Below are 22,261 nucleotides of genomic sequence, written 5' to 3' on the forward strand. Positions count from 1 at the left end.
TGCATGACATTTAAATTTATTACTCACGTGCCACTAACTCTATTTGCAATGCATTTCGTAGATAGTTTCCACATATGTCACTAAATGCATACACAAAATTATATCATGGTAGCACACACAACTCAAGAGAGAGCATGTAAGGACCACTGAGGTGTGTGAAAAACTGTTGATTGTGCAAGACATTTAAATTTATTATTTCTTTGCCACTAACTCTATTCACAAAACTTTTGCAGACATTATCCACATATGCCGTTAAATATACCTACACCATTATATCATTGTATGCCACGAAGTTCAAGACATATGACATCTTAAACACTGAGATGCATGAAAAAATGCCACATCAGGCATGAAGTTGTAATACATTAACTCTTTATTACTAGAAAACTCCTGCAGTCGACTCAACTTAAGGAAATCCCTGACACCTGGCAGCACTACTGACAGCTTTCAACTGCTATGTGCAAATATCTGTAGGCAAAAACAATTGCCGTCTGTAGAGCCATGATGAGGTGTTGTCGTAGAAATGTTTACAAAATCGTTTTATAGAAATGCAAAGTAGCTGTGCCTAGCACACGGAAATTGTCCAGAATATTGCACTGAAAACAAAGCTCATATCTCGTTTTTGTTCTAATAGAAAATTGGCAAAATGAATACCTGGGCAACGCTAGTTTTTCAGCTAGTTTGCACATAAAAAATAAATTAATTTTAATTATGGACATTAATGAGGGAAACTCCCCACTGTAACCCTCTCAGATTCAGCGGTAAGAGGGCCCAGTGAACAGCCTGCCAAAAAACTGAATACAGATCAAGCATGAAAACAGGAAGACGGTATACTGAACTGTGAGGGGGAAAAAAAAAGCAGCAGCAAAATAGAACCAGTGATCTATCCAAGAATAAGAAGAGCAATATAGAGCATCCGGGAAGAGAAATGGCATTGTGACCTCCACTGTGCCTCTTTTTTGCTGTACACTTTATTCAAATTTGTGTCTGTCTCTCAAGGTGTAACGTCCCTTTGCAACAGTGATGTTTACGGTAGGGTCCTATAATGACAGTTGATACTACACAGCTACTCTATTAGCAACAGAAAGGAAGTAGCTTTTGAATGGGAACTGCAAATGTTTGATAAGGCGAAAAGTCAACCGAATCCTCCACTGGAAAATACTTCCGGTGTGCCATACACAGAATTAATGACAGTGCATGCGTCATACGATAGGAATCTCTTATCGATGTACTTAATTTGTACGACTGGTAAGTGAGTGAGATATGTCTCCTTGCCCGATATAGGTGTTCGTATGAATGCAAATGAGATGACTCCCAAGGAAATGATGAATACATAATATTTTGTCACATAAGCTGCAACAAATGAATGCAACAGTTTCACAATCACACAGTTTCTCTGTGCTCTCTCAAAACATATTTTTTATGTTTTTGAAGTTGTGTTCTATTTTTAAAGTCTTTACTGTTGGTTTCCTTTGTCGTAACATAGTTCACATCTGTTTATCTGTTGTTTTCATTACTGTGAGACATCTATGAGGTATCTTGCCTGCTGTCACTATTCATCCCATTTACCTGCGACGGTAACGTATTCTTGCCGCAACTCATATTCTATAACCAATGTATAGTATGACAATTGTCAAGACTACAGAAAGAGAACAAACATTTCAATGACCAGATGGACAGTTCATAATGTTGTGAAAAAATAAATAAATAGTATGAGGGAGTTTTGAACATGGCTCGCCTGGTTCATGGTCCAACACCATGACCACTTACCCACGACACCGTTGCTGTTTCAGGCTGCTCTTTATTGCACTTCTTGTTCTTGGACTGTTCACTGTTTTTATTTTGCCTTTTTTTCACAGTTCAGTACATCTTCATCCCGTTTTCATGCATGATCTGCGTTCAGTTTTTGATGGTCTATCCACTGGACCAACTTACCACTAAATCTGAAGGGGTGCAGTGGGGAGTTTCCCTTGTAAAATGAACTTAATGTTATGTTTATGGAAATTCCAAGATGGGAATAATGAAAACAGAGGGCAGGCAAACTTGCATCTCTAGGTGAATGATCGATCGTATAGAGATACTTTCAAAAAGTCAGAAAATTACACTAGTTTTTGGTCTTCTTCTGGTTAGCAAGCACATATATCCCCCCCCCCCCCTCTCTCTCTCTCTCTCTCTCTCTCTCTCTCTCTCTCTCTCTCTCTCTCTCTCTCACCACACACACACACACACACACACACACACACACACACACACACACACACACACACATGCTAGCACACATGCGCGAGTGTGCACACCTTGAGTGGCCAGAGATAGCAGTTGTATTCGTGTGTGGTGTGTGTGTGTGTGTGTGTGTGTGTGTGTGTGTGTGTGTGTGTGACAAACTTTAATTAGCCACGAATGTATATCAGTTATTTAATCGCACAATTCCCTACACTCATTTAAGGTGGATGTGACTGTATAATGTTATGAAACAGACTGAGATTCACTTATTGCAGTATATAATACAACTGATTGCTATATATCTTCATACATTGTAATTTTATTATGTGATTATATATTACTGTTAACTCTCTTCCAACTTGTTGAATGGCAATAGGCAGCAACTTACTACGAAATAACAAAAAGTTGGACACAAGTTTGTTTTTATTTAAATAGCAAGCAGTTTCGGACTTTTGTCCATTATCAAGTCATCCCCGTAAGTACTACAATAACAGCATAATGTGTGTACACTAGCCACATTAATTGTTTGTACGGCTAAGTGCAAGGTACTATTTGTGCCCAAGATTCCAGTGTTGTATGCAGCAAAACCTGCTGCACTGGACCATTGCGCACAGCACTGGACTATCGTCTGCAAATACTTTCTTGCACTTAGCCACTTATACAGGCAATGTGGCCAGTGTACAAATATTTTGGTGTCACAGTACGGCTTTTGTTGATGGCCTGATAACGGACAAAAGACCAAAAGTGGTCACCATTTAAATAAAAACAATGTGCAACTTTGATGGTTTTGTAATTTCATAGAATAAGTCTTGCCAGGGCCACGTGTGTGTGTGTGTGTGTGTGTGTGTGTGTGTGTGTGTGTGTGTGTGTATGTGTGTGTGTGTGTGAGAGAGAGAGAGAGAGAGAGAGAATAAGTGTACTATTGCTGGAAAAAGAGCTACTATTTGAATGTTAGTGTGAACACTGTTATGTATCACTGTACTCCACGTATCAATCCGCTATAGGTGAATGGTTGCCTTTCCCTTTTTCATTCAAGTTTTTCTCATTATAAAAGCACCAAGCTTTGGTGAAATTACAAAGAGGAGTGCAGTTGTGACCACAATGACTCAGTGAATCTATCAGTTGAAAAAAAGGAAATGACTTGTGTCAAGACCTTTTACCAAGCAAAATTCTCACAACACAATAAGAACACGAAAAAAATTTAAAGCATTGCCACAGGACTTACCAAACGAAAGTGCTGGCACGTCGATAGACACACAAACAAACACAAACATACACACAAAATTCAAGCTTTCGCAACAAACTGTTGCCTAATCAGGAAAGAGGGAAGGAGAGGGAAAGACGAAAGGAAGTGGGTTTTAAGCGAGAGGGTAAGGAGTCATTCCAATCCCGGGAGCGGAAAGACTTACCTTAGGGGGAAAAAAGGACGGGTATACACTCGCGCGCACACACACATATCCATCCACACCTATACAGACACAAGCAGACATATTTAAAGACATATTTGGTCTTTAAATATGTCTGCTTGTGTCTGTATATGTGTGGATGGATATGTGTGTGTGTGCGCGAGTGTATACCCGTCCTTTTTTCACCTAAGGTAAGTCTTTCCGCTCCCGGGATTGGAATGACTCCTTACCCTCTCCCTCAAAACCCACTTCCTTTCGTCTTTCCCTCTCCTTCCCTCTCTCCTGATGAGGCAACAGTTTGTTGCGAAAGCTTGAATTTTGTGTGTATGTTTGTGTTTGTTTGTGTGTCTATCGACGTGCCAGCGCTTTCATTTGGTAAGTCACATCATCTTTGTTTTTAGATATATTTTTCCCATGTGGAATGTTTCCCTCTATTAACTCATATATATAATGTTCAAATATGACTAACAATCTGCACCACTTCCAATTCAAGCATGTGAGTAACTAAGCACTTATGTAATGTTTTCCTGCTCCAAAATTTAATTTATCATTTTGCAAGGATCGTGTTATTGTGATGTGTACACTGCTAATAATTAACATTTTCTGAACTGAAATTTCATTTGTGGGTTTAAGAAAAGAAAAAACTGAAAAGTTAATGGGATTTTATGACCTGTGCCTATGGCCATCATACTTTTGTACATCAGCTATTGCCTGCCCCCCCCCCTTTTTTTTATAGTTTAAGCCTTTTTTTTATATAGTTTAAGCACAAAACTATTTATTATTATTTACTACCTCTTTTTTCCATTAAGAATTTACACACAGTAGAAAATAACTATACATAATCTCCTATTTGATGACTCTACAGAGCAACAATTTGCAGTGAATGTCAGATGCTTGAACATTTGCCTAGTGGCAATATAAACCATTTTGAAAACATTATTATTTTCATTATTTTCTCTCTCTATCTTAAACAAAAGACGAAAAATGAAAACTATGATGGTTAGAGTCATGTGTCCTTCCCAAAGTTCCAATTATAGTATTACCAGAAATTTGTGACATGAGATTAGAAAATAAAGAATCTTCAGATGGATGATATCATTTAGTTTAATGTAAAATTATTCCTAGTACTGGTACTGTTCTCTATAAACCCATCACATCCCATCCCATGCCATCAGGTAATGACACTAATTTAGAATAAAGTATTGTAATCAATAATATTGTCCACCACTAAAACTCATGCTATAACTGACACAAGAAAAAGAACTTTGGAGGACACTGAACAGTAGGGGAAAAGAAGAGAAAATGTTCTTACGTTGAGCGCCGGTTAAGATGGGTGTCCTTCAAGGCAAATATATGGATCGTTCCTTTGTCGCTCGAACAACACAAAAACTCTGAATCCCGGCTAAAGTTGATGCTGCAACAAGTAATTCAAGTAAGTTATATGATGAAAGTTACATGGTAGAGCACATAAAACAAATGCAATACACTAAAAACATAAGTCATGTTTGTCAATCTGTCAATGGAAAAAAGTCAAATTCATTAGCAATTAGGTTTTCATTAACCAGGCCAATATTAACAAAATCATAGTGCTTATTTTTGTTTTCATAACAGATAAATACATGCAATTCATATTTTTTGTTTGTTTGTTTGTTTGTGTACTCAAACCTGATTTTCAGTGCCTTTACAAATACTGTGGTGATCAACATTGTTAAATTATATAAAATGCAGACATGCCAAACGTTGGAACACACAAAATCACTCCTTAGCATACAAAATCTAAACTGTTAAAATATGTATATATTACCAGAAAAGACACAATACAGTGAGAGTGGAAATGTTGCTTGGCTGATCACTTACTTAATACTTCGATGGTCCAATCAACTTCTGCACATAGCAAAATCTCCTGCCTAACAGTTTATTCCCATGTGTCCTGGTATCCAGCACACCACCACCTCATTCCTGCGTATTTGCAATTGGGAAAGGGCATTTTGGATATTCTAGGCTGTTTTATCTACAGGGTATAGATGCTGGATGGTCTATAAAGTGCTGAGGGAATCAGAGCAGATGACAAATTTTGACCCCTGATCACGTCTCATCTGATACGCAGTATTCAGAATCGAATAAAGCTCAGTATGAAAAACATTAAACTCACTGGGGAGACAGATTCTGAGGACACACTCGGGTTAACAATGTAAATAATGGAACAACCATTAGAGTCTCCCCATTTGCACATCCCCTGTGCAAGAGTATAAGAGTTATCCGATCAGAGAGGCTGAAAAAGGATACAGCCCAGGCAGGTTTTTGGTTTTAATGCTACACCCTGTTGTTATTTACTTCCCCAACTATTCACATAAATATGTCAACAGAATATTCTTTCTTCTTTAGAGCTGTCACAGGTACATTTGTAAGATCTTGTATGCTTTCCTTTGTGGAGAATCCTTTACAGAAGGCAACAACGAGAGGCAATTGACAAATTCTGGTTAGAAAAATGAGTCAGTATTCTATCATAAGATACTTTCACAAACACTTTTGAAAAGAATGGAAGGATGAAATGTGTCTGCAATTAGAAGTGGTACACTTATCTCCAGTTTTATAAATAGGTGTTATCGCCACATATTTACAGTTCTCAGAAAAATCCCCACATTCATTAATTGATTAGAAAGATAGCTTAAGCGTACTCCTATCCATCCAGCACAAGATTTTAAAACTCTGATAGAAACACTACTTTTTAGTGACCCAATGAATTTTTCAGTTTCCTTAGGGGCTGTATTTTAGAAAATATTGTCTCTTGGTGGTGCATCAAAGTAAATATAAGGCATTTGTATTTGTATTTGCCTGCTTTTTTGTTAGTATATTTTTGCTGCAACAGTGATGAAACAATCTTTGAATCTGGTGTCCACTGATTTCAATATGTCATTATTTCTGGGAAATCAATATTTGGAATACTATTTTAGTTTGTTTCTTGTTTCAAAATATTCCAAAATGTGATGTTTTATTTGTGCATTCCTTGTGTTTTGCTTTCTTTGATAACAGACTGGTGAAGTGGAATTTCAGCTCTTGAATACAGATTATCCACCGAGTTAGGTAGGACTCTCTCTCTTCCTATCACATAATACTTAAAATCCCAGGAGTTATCCATTCATTGTCCTTGGTTCTGTTCATTCACACATTTGTTTTAGGGGAAAACAAGCTCTAAATGCTGTAGACATAAGTCTTGAGGCAACTGTCCTGCCTGAATAAAATTCAGCCTTTTTGTCTCTCAGGTTACAGGATGCAATCATAATGAGGACTTTAGTTGTCTGAAGATTATTTTCATAGAAATAATCCACCATTTTTTGGACTATTACCTCTTGAGTGACAAGTAGATTGCCATTTTTACTGTAGTTGTGAATGGACATATTCATCTTCTCCCAAAAATTTTCTTACAGATTCCCTTATAATAGTTGGTGAAGGGGAACAATTCATTTAGCACAAAAACTTGGGACATAACCTCTTCTTGCACTCCTCAAAAATTGCTCTAGCTGTAAGAAATGTTGCTGGATTTTCAGCATATACATTGCTTCTCAATCTTTCCACTACCACCTGCTTGCAACTCAGTGCAGTTTGATATGCGCTATTCAACCATTGAACAGGTTATGTCCTAAAATGATCAGCAGATGTTGACAGGAGTACATCAGAGACTTGTGTACCACCCCCATCATGTGATCCATTCATACCTAGATACTGTCTTGGAATTACACCATAATCAGCTGGCTGGATTATATCTAGTTAGATTTTTAGAGCATCCATTTCAAGGACCATTGGTAGGGCTCTTGTCTCTCTGCTAGGATATTAAGATAGGGAAATGTTCACTTAAATGTATGCCATTCATCACCTCCTATAACAGCACCAATGTGGGGTGCCAAAAATGTCATTTTCACTTTATATTCTCATAGCAAAAGATTCTTAGTAACTCATTGCCAGAAGTGTGTCAGAGGAGCCACATAAAATACAATCGACTATTTTGTCTCAATAGCCATCCTCTCCACAGGTGCACAGCTCATCTTTAGTTTGGGTTTTGTGGAGGAAGGTTATGCAAGTTCAGAGCATCCTTTTGATTCCCTGAAAAACACAATGTTCCACCATCACACCAAGCAATTGTTTCTAGAACACACCTACAGAACTGGCACCACTGATCACCACCAGAGTGAAAACTACAGAGTCACCAAACCTGAAGCTACACATTGTTGAACACTATTCATCAGGGGCTTACCACTTGCCACAATTAACTCTGGGCTAATTCCATAAGGTGCTTACCAATTGTCAGCATCACTGGCTAATGTGTCATAAGGAATTCAAAGAACATAACGAGCATTGCTTTATGGCATTTATAGAAATAAATATATGGGTCTCTTCCCCTAAAATGTGGCATTCAAGTCTGAATAGTAATGCATCCCTTCTGAAATAATGTAATTGTATTAATGACTACCACAATATTGTACCTGTAGATAAACAATAATATAATTACAGAACTAAATATCAAAAATTTGTGCTTCCCTGAGTCTTGTTGGAAACTCTACAGTAATGTGTTACTAAAAGAAAGTGAAAGCACTGCCGCCGCTGCTGCCACCACCACCACAAATGTCAATTATATCAAATATGAACTGGGAAAAATTATCACACACCAGAGAGTAAAAACAGAAACAATATGAGGCGTGTCAAGAAAGTGTTGCTCTTCAGTTGGCAGAAACACCTTTACTGATTTGCATGCTACAGAACACTAATCCCCTACAAAGTAGTCTCCTTACTAATGCACAAAATTCTTCCACTGCTCCCGCCTTTGTTGAATCATTTCCAGAACACATCTTCTGAAATGGTGATCACCCACACTGTTGCATTCTTCTCTTGACTCAAATCATATTTATTACTGGAGCATTTTCAGTTTAGGAAAATAGTCAAAAGTCATATGGAGTCATATCGATGCATAGTGAGCCTGTCTAACCAAAAGAATGTTGTGTCTGGTGAGGAAAGTCTGAATCAGAAATGCAGAATGGGGGGAAATACATTATCATGATGGAGCTGCTAAGTTCTTGCTGCCCACAGATACGGTTGTTTGCAGTGCACAGCACCATGAAGGCAATGAAGTACCTACTGGCAGTATTGCTTTGGGGCAGTTTGGCCTTGTGGCGTGTACTTGTGATGCATCACTCACGAGAGACGAATAAAATGGTCAACATAACCTCTACACTGCTGTGGACATGCCATGCTTTTCTTTGTCGTGGGGATTTCAAATGTTTCCACGTGAGGACTGAAACTTGGTTTCTGGGTTATACCCATAAACATACGTCTAATTGCCATTGAACATAGAGTTCAGAAAGTTGGGGGTTATTGCTTGCATTGTCCAGCATGTTCTGTGCAATTTACAAATTGCATAGCTTCTGCTCTCTTACCAGCAGTCTCAGTATGAATTTCACATATCCTCATCTCGTGCATAATTTTTTGGTCAAAACTGAATATACTGATCCGATGCTTATTCTCATCTGATTCGCAAGTTCTCCTACTGTTATACGATTTTCTACCATGATCAAAGTCTGCACTTGCTCAATCACCTATCATTTATGCTTGTTAAGTGCATGCCTGAAGACAGTTTACTGTCTGCAAATGTGCAGCCACCATTGATGTGGTTGTACCACTTCTTTGTCAGTGGGCTGCTCAAGGCATCATCCATGAAACCTTGCAAATGTTTTCTACTTAGGCATCACCAAACATTGGGCAAAATTTGATGAAGTATCCTGCTCAATTTTTTCCATCATTTTACCGCTGCTCAATTTTTTCCATCATTTTACAAGTTACTGGAATCAGATGAGTGCTCACTACATGTTCTCATTCATAGGCTGAATGTCAGTTGGCGATGCTTTCCATCAACAGAAATAAATTCACGACTGTGCACGAATGTCTCCCACCACATCTCCACTCAAGAAAGTCTCCTCCCTTTGATTTATGAAGGAAACAACAAGCTTCAACATTTTTTTTAATACATCTGGTACAGGAGATGGAAAATGCCAACCTATGTATTCAATGATATCATTAAACTTTATACTACTCAGACAATACATGCAGAAAAACTTAGGTAACACAAAATATTGCTTACCAATATAGGGTTGCCGGATCAGAACCACGCCGCAGTTCCACTGCGAGAGTTCGACGCACAGTGTCCCACACACGAATGAGCGTGCCCTTCTCTGATGCAGTGGCAATTAATGTACCTTGCTGATTAAGTGCCAAGCACGCTAATGCACCACGGTGTGCATTGACTGTAACAGGTGCACTTGAGCTCCCTGCTTCAGTACTTGCCAGATCCTAAAAGGAATGTCCAAAGTAACAAACAACCATGTACTACTAGATGCATCTTCATCATTTTATTGGCTTTGACAACAAATTGTCACCCAAAACCACTTTACTGTATTAAGAAGACACTTAACTGATGGTAAAAATATGATAGGAAATCCCTATCAAATTTGCTAATTTGTATAAAAGAGCAGATGAATTATTGTTGCTGCAACAATGGGAATTCCATTTCATTACTATACACAAAGGAACTCAAATTAAAAACTTATATAAATGCATTATAATGGACTGATAGACTCCAGTAGAAACTAATTAGAATAAATCATTAATGAATGAAACAACACATTTACTGTTATGAGTTACAATGTATTTATTTCCACAACAGGTTTCAGAAGTAACCTCCATCATCATATGGATTTGTGTGGATTACTATGGAATTTATATGTTGTGTTACGACTTTGAAGTAACCTGTGGCACTCTCTCCAGTCATCACACACTCCTCTCCCTGTTGTGGAACATCACATACACCATCACACTTCATAGATAAGCCTGATGATGGAGGTTTAAATCTCTGGAACGCATTGTGGAAAGAAGTAGTGACTAGTAATGGTAAACTTGACATTTCCTTTGACAGTCAAGGTAAAGGTGAACCAAAAATGTTCGCATTTAAAATAAATCATTAATGTGTGAAATATGGGATAACTGACACTACATATTTCTCTTTTTGTTTCTGTCTTGTCCAATTGCTCTCCTAATTGAGGGGTATTATAGGTATCACATCAATAATGTTGTTGTTATTAGTGGTAAAATATTAATTTACTGCTGTAAAGCACATGCAGCAATATACGAAGTATACTGAATGGGCAGCTGCAAATATCTTCAAGCTTCTTGAATCCACTAACCCCTATCCTTCACCAACTAAAATGCACAGAAATAAATACTGAGATATAGATGTTTCTAAGCCACCTATGCTTCCTCTACAAGGTAGTTTTCATAAAACAGCTTCAGATTTCTGCACCCCATCTTACAGACTGAACTCCTTCCTCTCCAATAACTGTTGTATTCTGAACACCATCTTAATAGTATTTCCAACATAATGTCTTGTAACTGCTGCCTCGGAATAATATCACCTATCAAGGCCACTGAAATATGTGGCCAAGATCCAAGATCCTCTGTCATAGCCAAAAGAGTGAGTCTCAACAATCTGTTTTACTTGGAATGTCACCAGAAACATCCTACAGAACTCAGATTGCAAATAAACCCAAAACACAGTTGTCAACCTACTTTGTAGAAACCTCTCTCTCTCTCTCTCCAAAGTTTCGGCACCACACACTCCAAATAAAATACTACTACATCACAGTAGACCATTCTTTTCTACTCACCACATTGATAGGTTCCTTCTAGACACTCTTTCACATAAAATGAAACACAGTGATATACAGTCTCAAAATATATCCCCTCTGCAAATGCCTGGCACCACCTACAAGTCATGCCCCAATGATCCGACTGCAGAAGTCCAGCATGACCTCCAATTCCTGCTCAAATCCCCAGACTAACTTTGGAACTTTTCTGCTGAATCCTTCATTTCCCCCACCCTCAATATATATAAGTGTTCTACATTCAGAATAAATGAAGGAGCGAGTTTCTGACAGAGCTGAAACTGTGAAGGGAAGTCATGAATTGTACCTGGATAATAAGAGCACTGCAGACTATAGGCAAGGATCCACGTTTAAACCTGAGGCCAGCAGACTACGGCAATCTGTTGGAAAGTTTCAGGAAAACACACATTTAACCATCCCAAATGGTCCACTGTAGCTTCCACTGAATGGATTTCTGCTCTAACCGATCGAATCCTCCTGCCCACTGTCACAGCATGTCTTTCTACATTAAACATACTAACCACTAAATTTCCCCTCCACTGTTACTACCCCAACACAACCAGGCTCCAACTTGTGTCAGCTGTTGATGCAACATGCTCATACATGAACATCTGCTAAGCTATTGCTTTTCCCCAAATTGCTTCATCATTTACAAATGTGACATTATATCCTTCCTCTTTGATGTGACAATATAAAACACAAACCCACAGCATGGCCATGGGCACTTGTATGGCAACCTCATATCCCAATTCAATGAGCAAGGTTTCAGAGTGGGAAGACACTAGACATAAATTTGGGGAGACAGTGATTCAAATCCCTGGCCAATCATCCAAATTTATGTTGTCCATCATTTTCTTAAATTCAAGTACCAAGGACGTTCCTTTGAAAAGAAAAGATCTATTTCTTTCCCCATCCTTTCCAAATCAGTTTTTCTGCTCAGTATGCAATGACCATCATATCACTGACAGGATATTAAACCTTAATCTTCCTTCATAAGCCAGTATATTTATGGACCCCATAGACGAATCCTCTTTGTTAACATGTTCTTAAACTCCCCATTTGCTTCAGATTCACAGGTACTATCCTCAAGATCAGAACCCAGGATAGGTATGTCCCATCAAATAGGGTGATTTCAGATGGATCTGAGGTAATTTTCGCAGTAACTTGCATAGGTTATGTTAGATTGCATCGTTTGTTACAGAAGTGGTGTGGCATATGCATAACAAACAAAATATCCTACAATCAGAAATTCTGTATGTACCTATATTTTCCTGAGAAAGGCAAACAAAATGACAGAAATTACCCAGTGTATTTGGATGATTTCAGGCACACGTGTTTTTAACCTCTATCCAAAGTATGTGGGAGGAATTTGGACATAAACTGACTTTTTTTTAAATTCTACATTCTTTCTATTTGATTTTTGTGATTTATAACACATTTTAAGGGTATCCCGCAATATGAATAAGTGATAAGGATTGAGATAATGAACATTATTTTAACTGTCACTTTGTTCACTTGCACATGAGCTGTTAATATTTTCACTTAGGCAAACAGAGAGATCATCTGCTTCTTGAGGAACAAATGTGACTATTCCTCCTCTGGTAAATAGAAAATTTCTTCTCTGTTCTGCCTTTCATCAAATATCGAATACCCAATCTACTGAATGGAAATCTCCAGTGTGCAGCCTTCAAGATACCTTGCTTCAACATTCCTCCTTCTTCTCACTCATTTAGTACTGGCTGTCCTCCCAATTTTTTTGAAAGTATTCCAAATCGCACACTTTTCTACATAGTAATTTGTGACACCGAGTACCATGAAAAGCTTTATCTAGCCCAAGTTCGGAATCAAAATTACACCATACTTTAGCACCTTTCTTGGTTTTACACATTCTTATATTTTCCTAAATCAGCCCTCGTGGTAGACAATTTTGTAAAAATCATCCTAATTTCATAACTTTACAGAAAAACTTGGCACACTTTTACAGCAACTGTCTCAACACCGTAGGCTACTGATTTCACTGACAACTACAACAATAACACCTTTCTGCCACTTGCAACAACAGAAAATTTCAGCTTGATGATACTGTGTGAACTTTCAACAATTAGACTGTTTATCAGATATTTATGTAGGTAAACATTTGACCAAAACAAAAGTCATGGAACATGGGAAATACAGTCTCATCCTTGAAATAATTGGCAGGTGAAAGTGAAAATTAGTGGCAACTAGTTGCTATGCAGTGAGAAAGAGCAAATAAACCATACTTTACGAAATCCACCCCCCCCCCCCCCCAGCATCTGAAATCATCCTGTTTGTTGGTACCATTTTTATTCTTTCACAACCTCAATTTCTTTACCTATATCCATTTCAGTGAGTGATCTTTAGTTCAATAATCCATCTCCTTGTTAGTCTACTTCCACCTCTCTGATGCCTCCATAAAAACATCAATGCATATTAAGATCACCATCAACAAATATTCCATTTTGATCCCTACCATCCTTTCCACACCAAAAGACTCTCCCATACGTTCTTTCCACCTAATGTCGGAAAAACTGCGGTGCTGAGAAAGCTGTCTTCCATTACACTGAAGGTCTTATCCTTTGGAGTAGACTAACTAATCATGCGCCAGAGCTTCAACTGCCTTCCACCATGCCCCAAAATCTTTTCCACTTCTCCCAAAGTGCTGTTTCACCATCCACACAACCCACAAAATATCCTAGTTCAATCTGGCTCCCACAGTCACAAATTGCCTTGTGCAGCCATTCAGCATATTGTAATACAGTCCTGTCACTGATATGTCCTATTCCATCATAAAGAAAAGCCATCCATGAACACAAGCACTTTTTATAGCAACACTACAGCTGGGCTTTTTCGAGGCTTGACTCCCAATCAGCCATCCTTATGAACAAACATTGCCAAACTGCGGCCTTAAGCGTGTTTCACCACCTAGTAGTACAACAAGCTGATCTGGTTGCCTGCAATCCAGCAAAATCTTCCATGTCTCAATTTCCATAAGCTACAGTACCCATCATCCATTTACCTCTGCTTGTCTTCACCTGCCTTCTCCTGCCCCCCTCCCTGCACCCCCTCCCCTACAAAAAGGCATTCTCATTTGTCACTGTTGCCTTGCTCAGTCTGGTTTGGGTTTCTAGGTCTGCGAACCCTGAATCGCTTTAATTTCTCAGCAGTTTTCTCCCTCTCCATCAACCCTGCCAAGTCGTCCACACCTTTGTACACCTGCCTTCCCCTGAAACACACAGTGTAACACTGAAAGACCCCTGCCTTCACTTGAGTCAGCTTTCTCTAGCTCTGTATTTATGTACTCCTGCCCCCTTTGTCCACCCCCTCTCCCCTCTCTCAAGTTACAACAGTTCAGCCTGTATGGCAGTATATTTAACAGCAATCCAATAAAAAAATGTATTAATTACAAGAGTATGTTTCTGTCCTCCGTCATGCAATGTTTTTTTATTCTTTTGGTGAAATAGTTCCCAAATATATAATGAAGCCACTTTGCAAATTACTGCTGCATTTAACGACACTTAATCCATCATGACAGATATTAGATCTGAAATATAACAGGCCAAAATGAGAACTTAGGCCTTGTTCTCCATATTAAAAATTATTAGCACACAAATTGCTTTTAAATAAGAGGAATGAAGGGACTCCTCATTCAAGTTTGTGATTTTAAACCTATTTTTCAGATTTTCAGTTGATTCCCAATGTGATAAAAGTAATCTCCACGTTCATATATAGGAAGCGATAGTAATCTCAGACAGGGGTTATCATCACGGTTAGTGGTCTAAGATACTAACTGGTCATCTGTATTACAGTTTCGTGATAATGCAATACAGACTGGTGACAATTTATAGAGAAATAAATTGCAGACTAAACGGCCATTCCCAGCTTCATATTCTGTAATGCTGTTAATTCCTGACATAGTCAGGAAGGACATAAGTGATCTAATATTTTATAAAAAGTTAAAAAAAGACTTAATAAAATCTTAAGAATGCAAGCACTTAATGCTGAGTGATGGCAAATTTCAGTTGATTACACAGCCATCTTCAGATCTGAAATAAAAATAGAAAATTGCACTAAAGTGAGGTACAAGAAGGGAGTAGAAAATCCCTAATGATACAGACAAGAAGACAAATACATGCCAATTATAAACACATGTACTGTGTCTACTCACAAAACAAGATTAAGACGTGGTGTCTGCAGCACAGTGGACACTCCTGCATCTCAGTAAGCTAACAGCATATGCCATCACCATAAAATATTACGTACACTAGATCTAGGAAATAAATGGAAGACATCAATACAAAATGAAACACACAACAGCATGTGTGGCCACATTCTGCCAGACCATCCAGCATTGCTGTACATGATGCTTTGGCTAACAAGTTACTCATGCAACAATTTTGTATACAAAAAACTGTATATGCCAACTCATAAGCTAGATTTGTACTTTACATATTTTTTGCTTGACTTATGGTGTTGTGCGCTTTATTGCATACTGATGCCTTCTATGTATTTCTTAGGTCTTGTATATCTAATGTCATATCTCAATGATGAATACCTTTATTTTACTGAGAAACGGCTCTGAAATGAGCATCCACTGTGATGCAGATCTTGCGCCTTGTGTCTTAGTCTTATTTTATGAGCAGACACAATATAATGTTTTTTAATTAGTATGTATTTGTCATCTTGTCTTCATTATCATGGATTTCATAACTCCTTTTGCCTTTTGTGCAATTTTCTTCCATTATCCCAGATCTGAAGATAGCAGTATAATCAGCTGAAACTAGCCATCACTCAATGTTATTTACTTGTGATCTTGACTATTACAATATTTTATTAAGAAATCTTTTTAACTTTTTTATTTTCTGTAATGTGCTGCAGCAAAGGGACATCTGAAAGTACCAGACTAAAATCTGGGGATAACTGAAAAGCAAATCATTCTTTGCACAACATAAACCATTCCCAACAAGTTTTCACTGTAGCATACATCTTCATAATGTAATAAACTACACTGAAGAAATCATTGTTTTGGCCACAGTTGCAGTGACCAAAACACTTGTTTCTCCAATATGGTTTTTTACATTATGATATGGTGTGAAACTCTGACATGTTTTATGTCAACTACCTATGTCTGCGGAAGCCTGTGAACTTACATTCCTAACAAACTGAAGCTAACAAAAAATAAACATGATATAGCTACTAATGTCAGTCAACATTCTACACATGACAACAACAATTCTGCAGAGGAGACCTATAACATATTTTATTTCTACTAACCACAAGTTGGACACTGCCAAGCTTGTGACCTGGGAAGGCAAGCAGTTGTCGTTCACTGGTAGCCATCGGACTCATCTCACATATACCACGTTCATTGTCCCTGGTCTCTAGAGTGAGTAGGCGTCGAGCAGGTTGCGGGAAGGTAAATACATGTATCTGATTACAGGTAGCAACCGCCATCCTGTAACAACACATTTTAAGCAGTCATGGTAACAAATATAAACAAGGTTACTAATGTCACTTACTGTCCTGTGGTATCAGAACAATATTTTCTCCTTTTATTTCCTGAATGACAATACAAACTGTTAGGAGATATTTACAAATTAACTGGTGCTAAACTGGAGCAAGGAAAAATGTATGTGCAATAAGAAGAGACCAGTAATTTCCAGAAAAACTGAAAACATATACATCTGTTTGAACATTCCTGAGAAATTAAAGTGCATTAAGATGTAGACTGTGTCTCTTTATACGAAGACCATAAGCCTATGTGCCACAGAAGTGCAAGAATGATATCTTTTAAGAAGTAATTTAGATTACCTCATCTGCCCACAAACAAAAAATGAAATGAAATCAACAATTACTTTCCACATCTTCCAGCTAATGAAGAGTGTTGCACTAAATTACATCCTTTTTTTCTCAGTGTATGTGTACAAAAGGCGAGCATTTCCGCAAAACCTTTTTATACGGAAAATACAGTTATCTACAGAGTTATGGTGTTTTCCTCAATCACATAAAGTTTAAAAAACAGTGAATATGAGGAAATTCTCACCTGTCTCTCCGCAAACGAACAGCAAGCACCCTAGCAGGAAACGTAAGTTCCATTATGAACTTCTTGGAAGCGTCGTCATAAACGAGAACGGTGTTCTCGGCAAACTTAGGTCGTGGACCCCCGGCGACAATAGCTAACAGGTTTGTCCGATGAAGCATTTCGCAGGAACAAACACTCCCGACAAGATCCAGATCTACAATTCAGTTTAAACTGTTACTAAAATTTATAAAAATAATGCGCTTCTGTGGTTATAACAAAAACGTGTATACATACCTAGGTGAGCTTTTTCTACTAAGGGCTCTACATTGTAAATACGCAATCCTGTTTCCATACAACAGGTGAAACATCCTGAAAAACAAACGTGTCATTCTAATTTTTACCAATCTCGCGCAATCCACGCGTGTTGTGTTTCTGTTACTACAAAATTAATTTGAAGATAAGAAATCATTTCTGCTCAAGGCAAAAAAAATGCACGGTAATGCAAGTCCTTGTCACATTATAAACAAACCTTGATCCTGATTGAATCGCAAACTTATGACCCCTCTTCCAGCTGCCATTACTTCAGGAGCCTTCATTTGTGTTTAGAAACGAATTTCTAATCTTTTCCACGTTCGTGCATTATCGTAGCGCTATGGCAAAAGCGCTTTGCGAAAGGACAACAAATTACTGTTATCATGTGCAGAACAATGGCAGGAACACCACGCAGTAAACAGCTGATTGCTGTCATGGAAAAACTTTGCGCTTATTCACAGTTAATAACGGTATCAATGAAATTTCAGAGCTAAGATATTTTTATTTAAATGTTCCCTGAAAGAAATAAACAAGTCGTGTATATCGACAAAATAAAGCATTTGTTCAACCCGACGAATAATATAAACGGGAAGTGATTGCTGTTTTGACTACTACTACGTTGCCATGGTGACATGTAATAAACGCCCCAGAGCGAACTAAAACATAACGAAGTATTGTGATACTGATTAGAAATGCCGTTGAGGTATAAGATCTTTTGCAAAATCTATGTCCTTAATACTGTTACACATTTTTATCGGTAGGTAACGAGAGGCCAAAATCTTACGGAGTAGCGTAGCTGCACTTTGTTTTCCAAGTACAAGGCAGTGTGAGCAAACAGACTGCATTTTGGAATTCGCTCGTGATAAATATTCTGCGTGGTACCGTCTTTTTGATTATCCTATTAAAAGGATAACTGTCTCCTGCTGTGATAATAACTTCTTATAAACAGACTTCAAACACATATTTTAGCAGATTGTGTGTGTAAATGGCCAATGCAATGGATACATTAATTTCGTGGTGACCCGAAGCTCGACCAGAAAATAACAAACAGCTGATTGTTACAGTGAGGTATATTTTGTCTTTCGTTAGCTCTTAGCATTTTGTTTAAAGTGTTCACTTGTGACCTAGCAACATTGTATTGGGTAAATTTTGAGTGTATTAAAAGTGTTTATTGACAAGCTGTGTGTCCCTTCATTCTGGGTCATCACAACGCTCTCTAAACTGTACAGTGATGACACGATTAGAAACAGGGGAAAGTGACGGATCAACTTGGAAACGGCAACGTTAAGGAGGAGGACGCGAACGAGGTACAGCAAACACTACACCTCGCTGTAGCAGGAACTTTCACCGTCCAGCAATCGCCGAGTCATGCGTTTCCTGAACGAGGTAGGACTGTACATCAAGTTGAATTGCTGGCGTTCTGGATATCTAGGCCAGAACCCTGGTTCATGCAAGCTGTAAGAATTTTCTGCCAACATGGTGTTCACGATTATACGGCTCAATTTCATTGCGTCATAGCAAATTTAAATGACTCACAGATTGTACAGGCGGAGGAGATTTTACTCACATACAGTTATGTGAAATTCGAAAACTGCCTAACCAAACAGTTCGCCCCTACGCTGGAGTATTGCTTACAGAGGTTATTAGTGGACGAGTACTTGGGAAGCAAGTCACTCAAACCACTCTTGCTATAACTTACTTCACTGGCAGGTTCAGCTCTGTTGCCTGAGAGGCCACTCAGAATGCTTTGATTTAAAAATCTTAAGGGAATGATAGCAGCCACAGACAACCTGAGAGCTGTTTACACGAGTAAAAAGGGGCTGATCACCCTGTAGTTTGGTCCCTTTACTTCCAACCTATCCAACCAACCAGAATTGCCTCTAACAGTGTTGTCAGAAGCCGTTGCAGCTTGTTTAAAAATCAGCACTGTAGCTAGAACTGATATGGCTAGCAGGCCCAACTCAGACATTTCAGGGGCAGTTACACAAACTGGGCCTGGACCAGGCATTCCTTTGTAAGCACTGACGAATTCCCCAGAATAGCTGACAGAGAGCGTTCAGGCTCTTGGCGCATAAGTCACTGTACTACAGATCGGGCAACATTTGGAGGACAAGAAAACAAATAGAGGCATCAACACCTGCCAAAGCAGTAAAAAACTGGACAAATAAGTGTAAGGGCACACAAGGGCAAGGCCCCTTGCAAACACTCAAACCCTTTCGACAGCATGTAATGAGCACTATAGGCCATCATGCTGCATTTTCAAGTCGTGTCTCCCCCACTTTCCTGCCGCGACTGTCATGGTAAGTATGCTAGAGGTTCTCAGCGCTAGTGTACAGAATAATGGGACAATAGCCTTTTTTTCCACACAGCAAAATACGGGTTACAACTTCATAAATTTGAGCCTGTGCCTAGCACTGAGTTAATAAATACACAACATCATTGCATTACCTTCACATCTGCCTGCAAGAATCTCAACTTCGAGAAATTATAATTTTATTTCCGTGATATGACCAGTAGTTCTAGTGTGCATGGTAAGAATCTTCAAAGAACTGGTTTTACAGATTCATCCAGAATCTCAACAGTCCTCTTTGATGGACACCTACAGCGAATAGAGTTTTTTGTGGACACAGGTTCAGACTTAAGTATGTTAACAATGAGGCATTTCAAACCAAGCAATATGGTGGCTCCTCTGTGTCTTACAGTGGTGACCAATTCAGTCATCAAGGCATATGGCAAGAGGGTCATGAAATTAGACACAAGTTAGACAAACAATTAGCCCGCATCTCGTGGTCGTGCGGTAGCGTTCTCGCTTCCCACGCCCGGGTCCCCGGGTTCGATTCCCGGCGGGGTCAGGGGTTTTCTCTGCCTCGTGATGGCTGGGTGTTGTGTGATGTCCTTAGGTTAGTTAGGTTTCAGTAGTTCTAAGTTCTAGGGGACTGATGACCATAGATGTTAAGTCTCATAGTGCTCAGAGCCATTTTTGAACAAACAATTAGATGGATTTTTTTTTTTGTAGTGAATGTTCGTGACTCCTCTTTGGCGGCAGATTTCTCACACCATTTCATATTGGCTGTGGACATCAACAGTGGAACACTGTAGACAGTTGCAGAGATCACAACTGTAGAGTACGGAGGAAATTTGAGTTATACTTTGGAAGAGTTACCTGGTATTACATCAATGACAGGCAAAGAGCAAGGTGTGACACAACACTATGCTCTTCACCCACACCTCACCAGGACCAAACCCCAAGAGCTCATACTAGAAAATTTAGTGGTGGCAAAGAATGACACAGACAAGCAAATTCAGGAAGGAGTGGTGAGGTCATCTAAGATTCTCTGTTGCATATGGTACAAAAATGCAATGGCATTTGACAGCCATTAGCATTTTTTTCTCTGCTTGAAACCGATCGCTCAGAAGACTTGGAGAACAGTCAACAGAGAGTTGTATACGACTGTCTGGCACTTTAGACACTCACTTGAAGCGAAACGTCTCTCCATCTACAATAATGACGGTCCTCTAACAGCACTCTTTGCAAAAGGAACCTCCAAAGGGTCTCCTAGACACTGCAGACATGCAGAGTTCATGTCACAGTTTACGATAGATGTGCATCACATTAATGGGAGCAGAATTCTGGTTGCAAACTACGTCTTTGTGGTGTTAAAAATCTTATAATATGCTTTGAGTCTTTGTCGCCAAACACATTTAGAGTTTAGCCTTTGACATGTTTCATAATTTGTCTCATCTGGGAGTGCATGCAATGGTGCAGTTACTGACAAACAAAGTGCTTTGTGCATGGGATATCTACATGTACATCTACATGGATATTCTGCAAATCACTCTTAACTACTTGACAAAGGATTCATAGAACCACTTTCATAATTATTCTATATTATTCAAATCTTGAACAGTGTGCATAAAAAAAGAACACGTCTTACAGTGCAAACCCTGATTTTCCTTATTTTATTATGATGCTCTTTCTCCCTATTTAGGTCGGCGTCAGTAAAATATTTTCGCATTCGGAAGAGAAAGTTAATGACTGAAATTTCGTGTAAAGAACTGCAAGAATGAGAAAAACTTTTTCTTTAATGATGTCTGTCCCAAATCATGCATCATGTCTATGAGAGTTTTCCTCTATTTCTCAATAATACGAAATGTACTGCCCTCCTCTCAACTTTCTCGATGTACTCTGTTAACCGTCTTTGGTAAGGATCCCACATTGCACTACTGTGCTCCAAAAGAGGACAGAGAAGCATAGTGTAGGTAGCATCTTCAGTAGATCTGTTGCATCCTCTGAGTGTTCTGCTAATAAAACGCAGTCTTTCGTTTGCGTACCCCACAACATTTTTTTTTTTTTTTTTTTTTGCTGTATCCAGTCTAAGTTGTTCATAATTATGGCTCCTAGCTATATAGTTGAATTTACAGCCTTTAGGTTTGGCTGATGTATCGTGTAACTGAAGTTTATCAGATTCATTTTAACACTCATGTAAATAGTCTCACACTTTTCATTATTTAGGATCAATTGCCAATTTTCACATCACACAGATGTCTTTTCTGAGTCGTTTTGCAATTTATTT

At 38.6% G+C, this 22,261-nt stretch overlaps 1 protein-coding gene across 1 annotated transcript in view; it reads right to left on the reverse strand.

Annotated features, from left to right (window-relative positions):
* The window catches only part of LOC126412274 (WD repeat domain phosphoinositide-interacting protein 4-like), a 40,104-nt gene extending 21,963 nt beyond the window's left edge, over positions 1-18,141 (reverse strand). The window contains exons 1-6 of the mRNA XM_050081781.1: positions 17,905-18,141; positions 17,670-17,744; positions 17,397-17,589; positions 16,628-16,808; positions 9,760-9,968; positions 4,942-5,043 (exon numbers count right to left, since the gene is read on the reverse strand). Of these exons, the coding sequence (XP_049937738.1) occupies positions 4,942-5,043; positions 9,760-9,968; positions 16,628-16,808; positions 17,397-17,589; positions 17,670-17,744; positions 17,905-17,971 (827 nt within the window). The 5' untranslated portion in view covers positions 17,972-18,141. The remainder of the gene's footprint in view (positions 1-4,941; positions 5,044-9,759; positions 9,969-16,627; positions 16,809-17,396; positions 17,590-17,669; positions 17,745-17,904) is intronic.
* Between the last annotated feature and the right edge of the window lie 4,120 nt (positions 18,142-22,261).

This window comes from Schistocerca serialis, chromosome 7 (genome assembly GCF_023864345.2).
Source record: "Schistocerca serialis cubense isolate TAMUIC-IGC-003099 chromosome 7, iqSchSeri2.2, whole genome shotgun sequence".
Taxonomy (NCBI): domain Eukaryota; kingdom Metazoa; phylum Arthropoda; class Insecta; order Orthoptera; family Acrididae; genus Schistocerca; species Schistocerca serialis.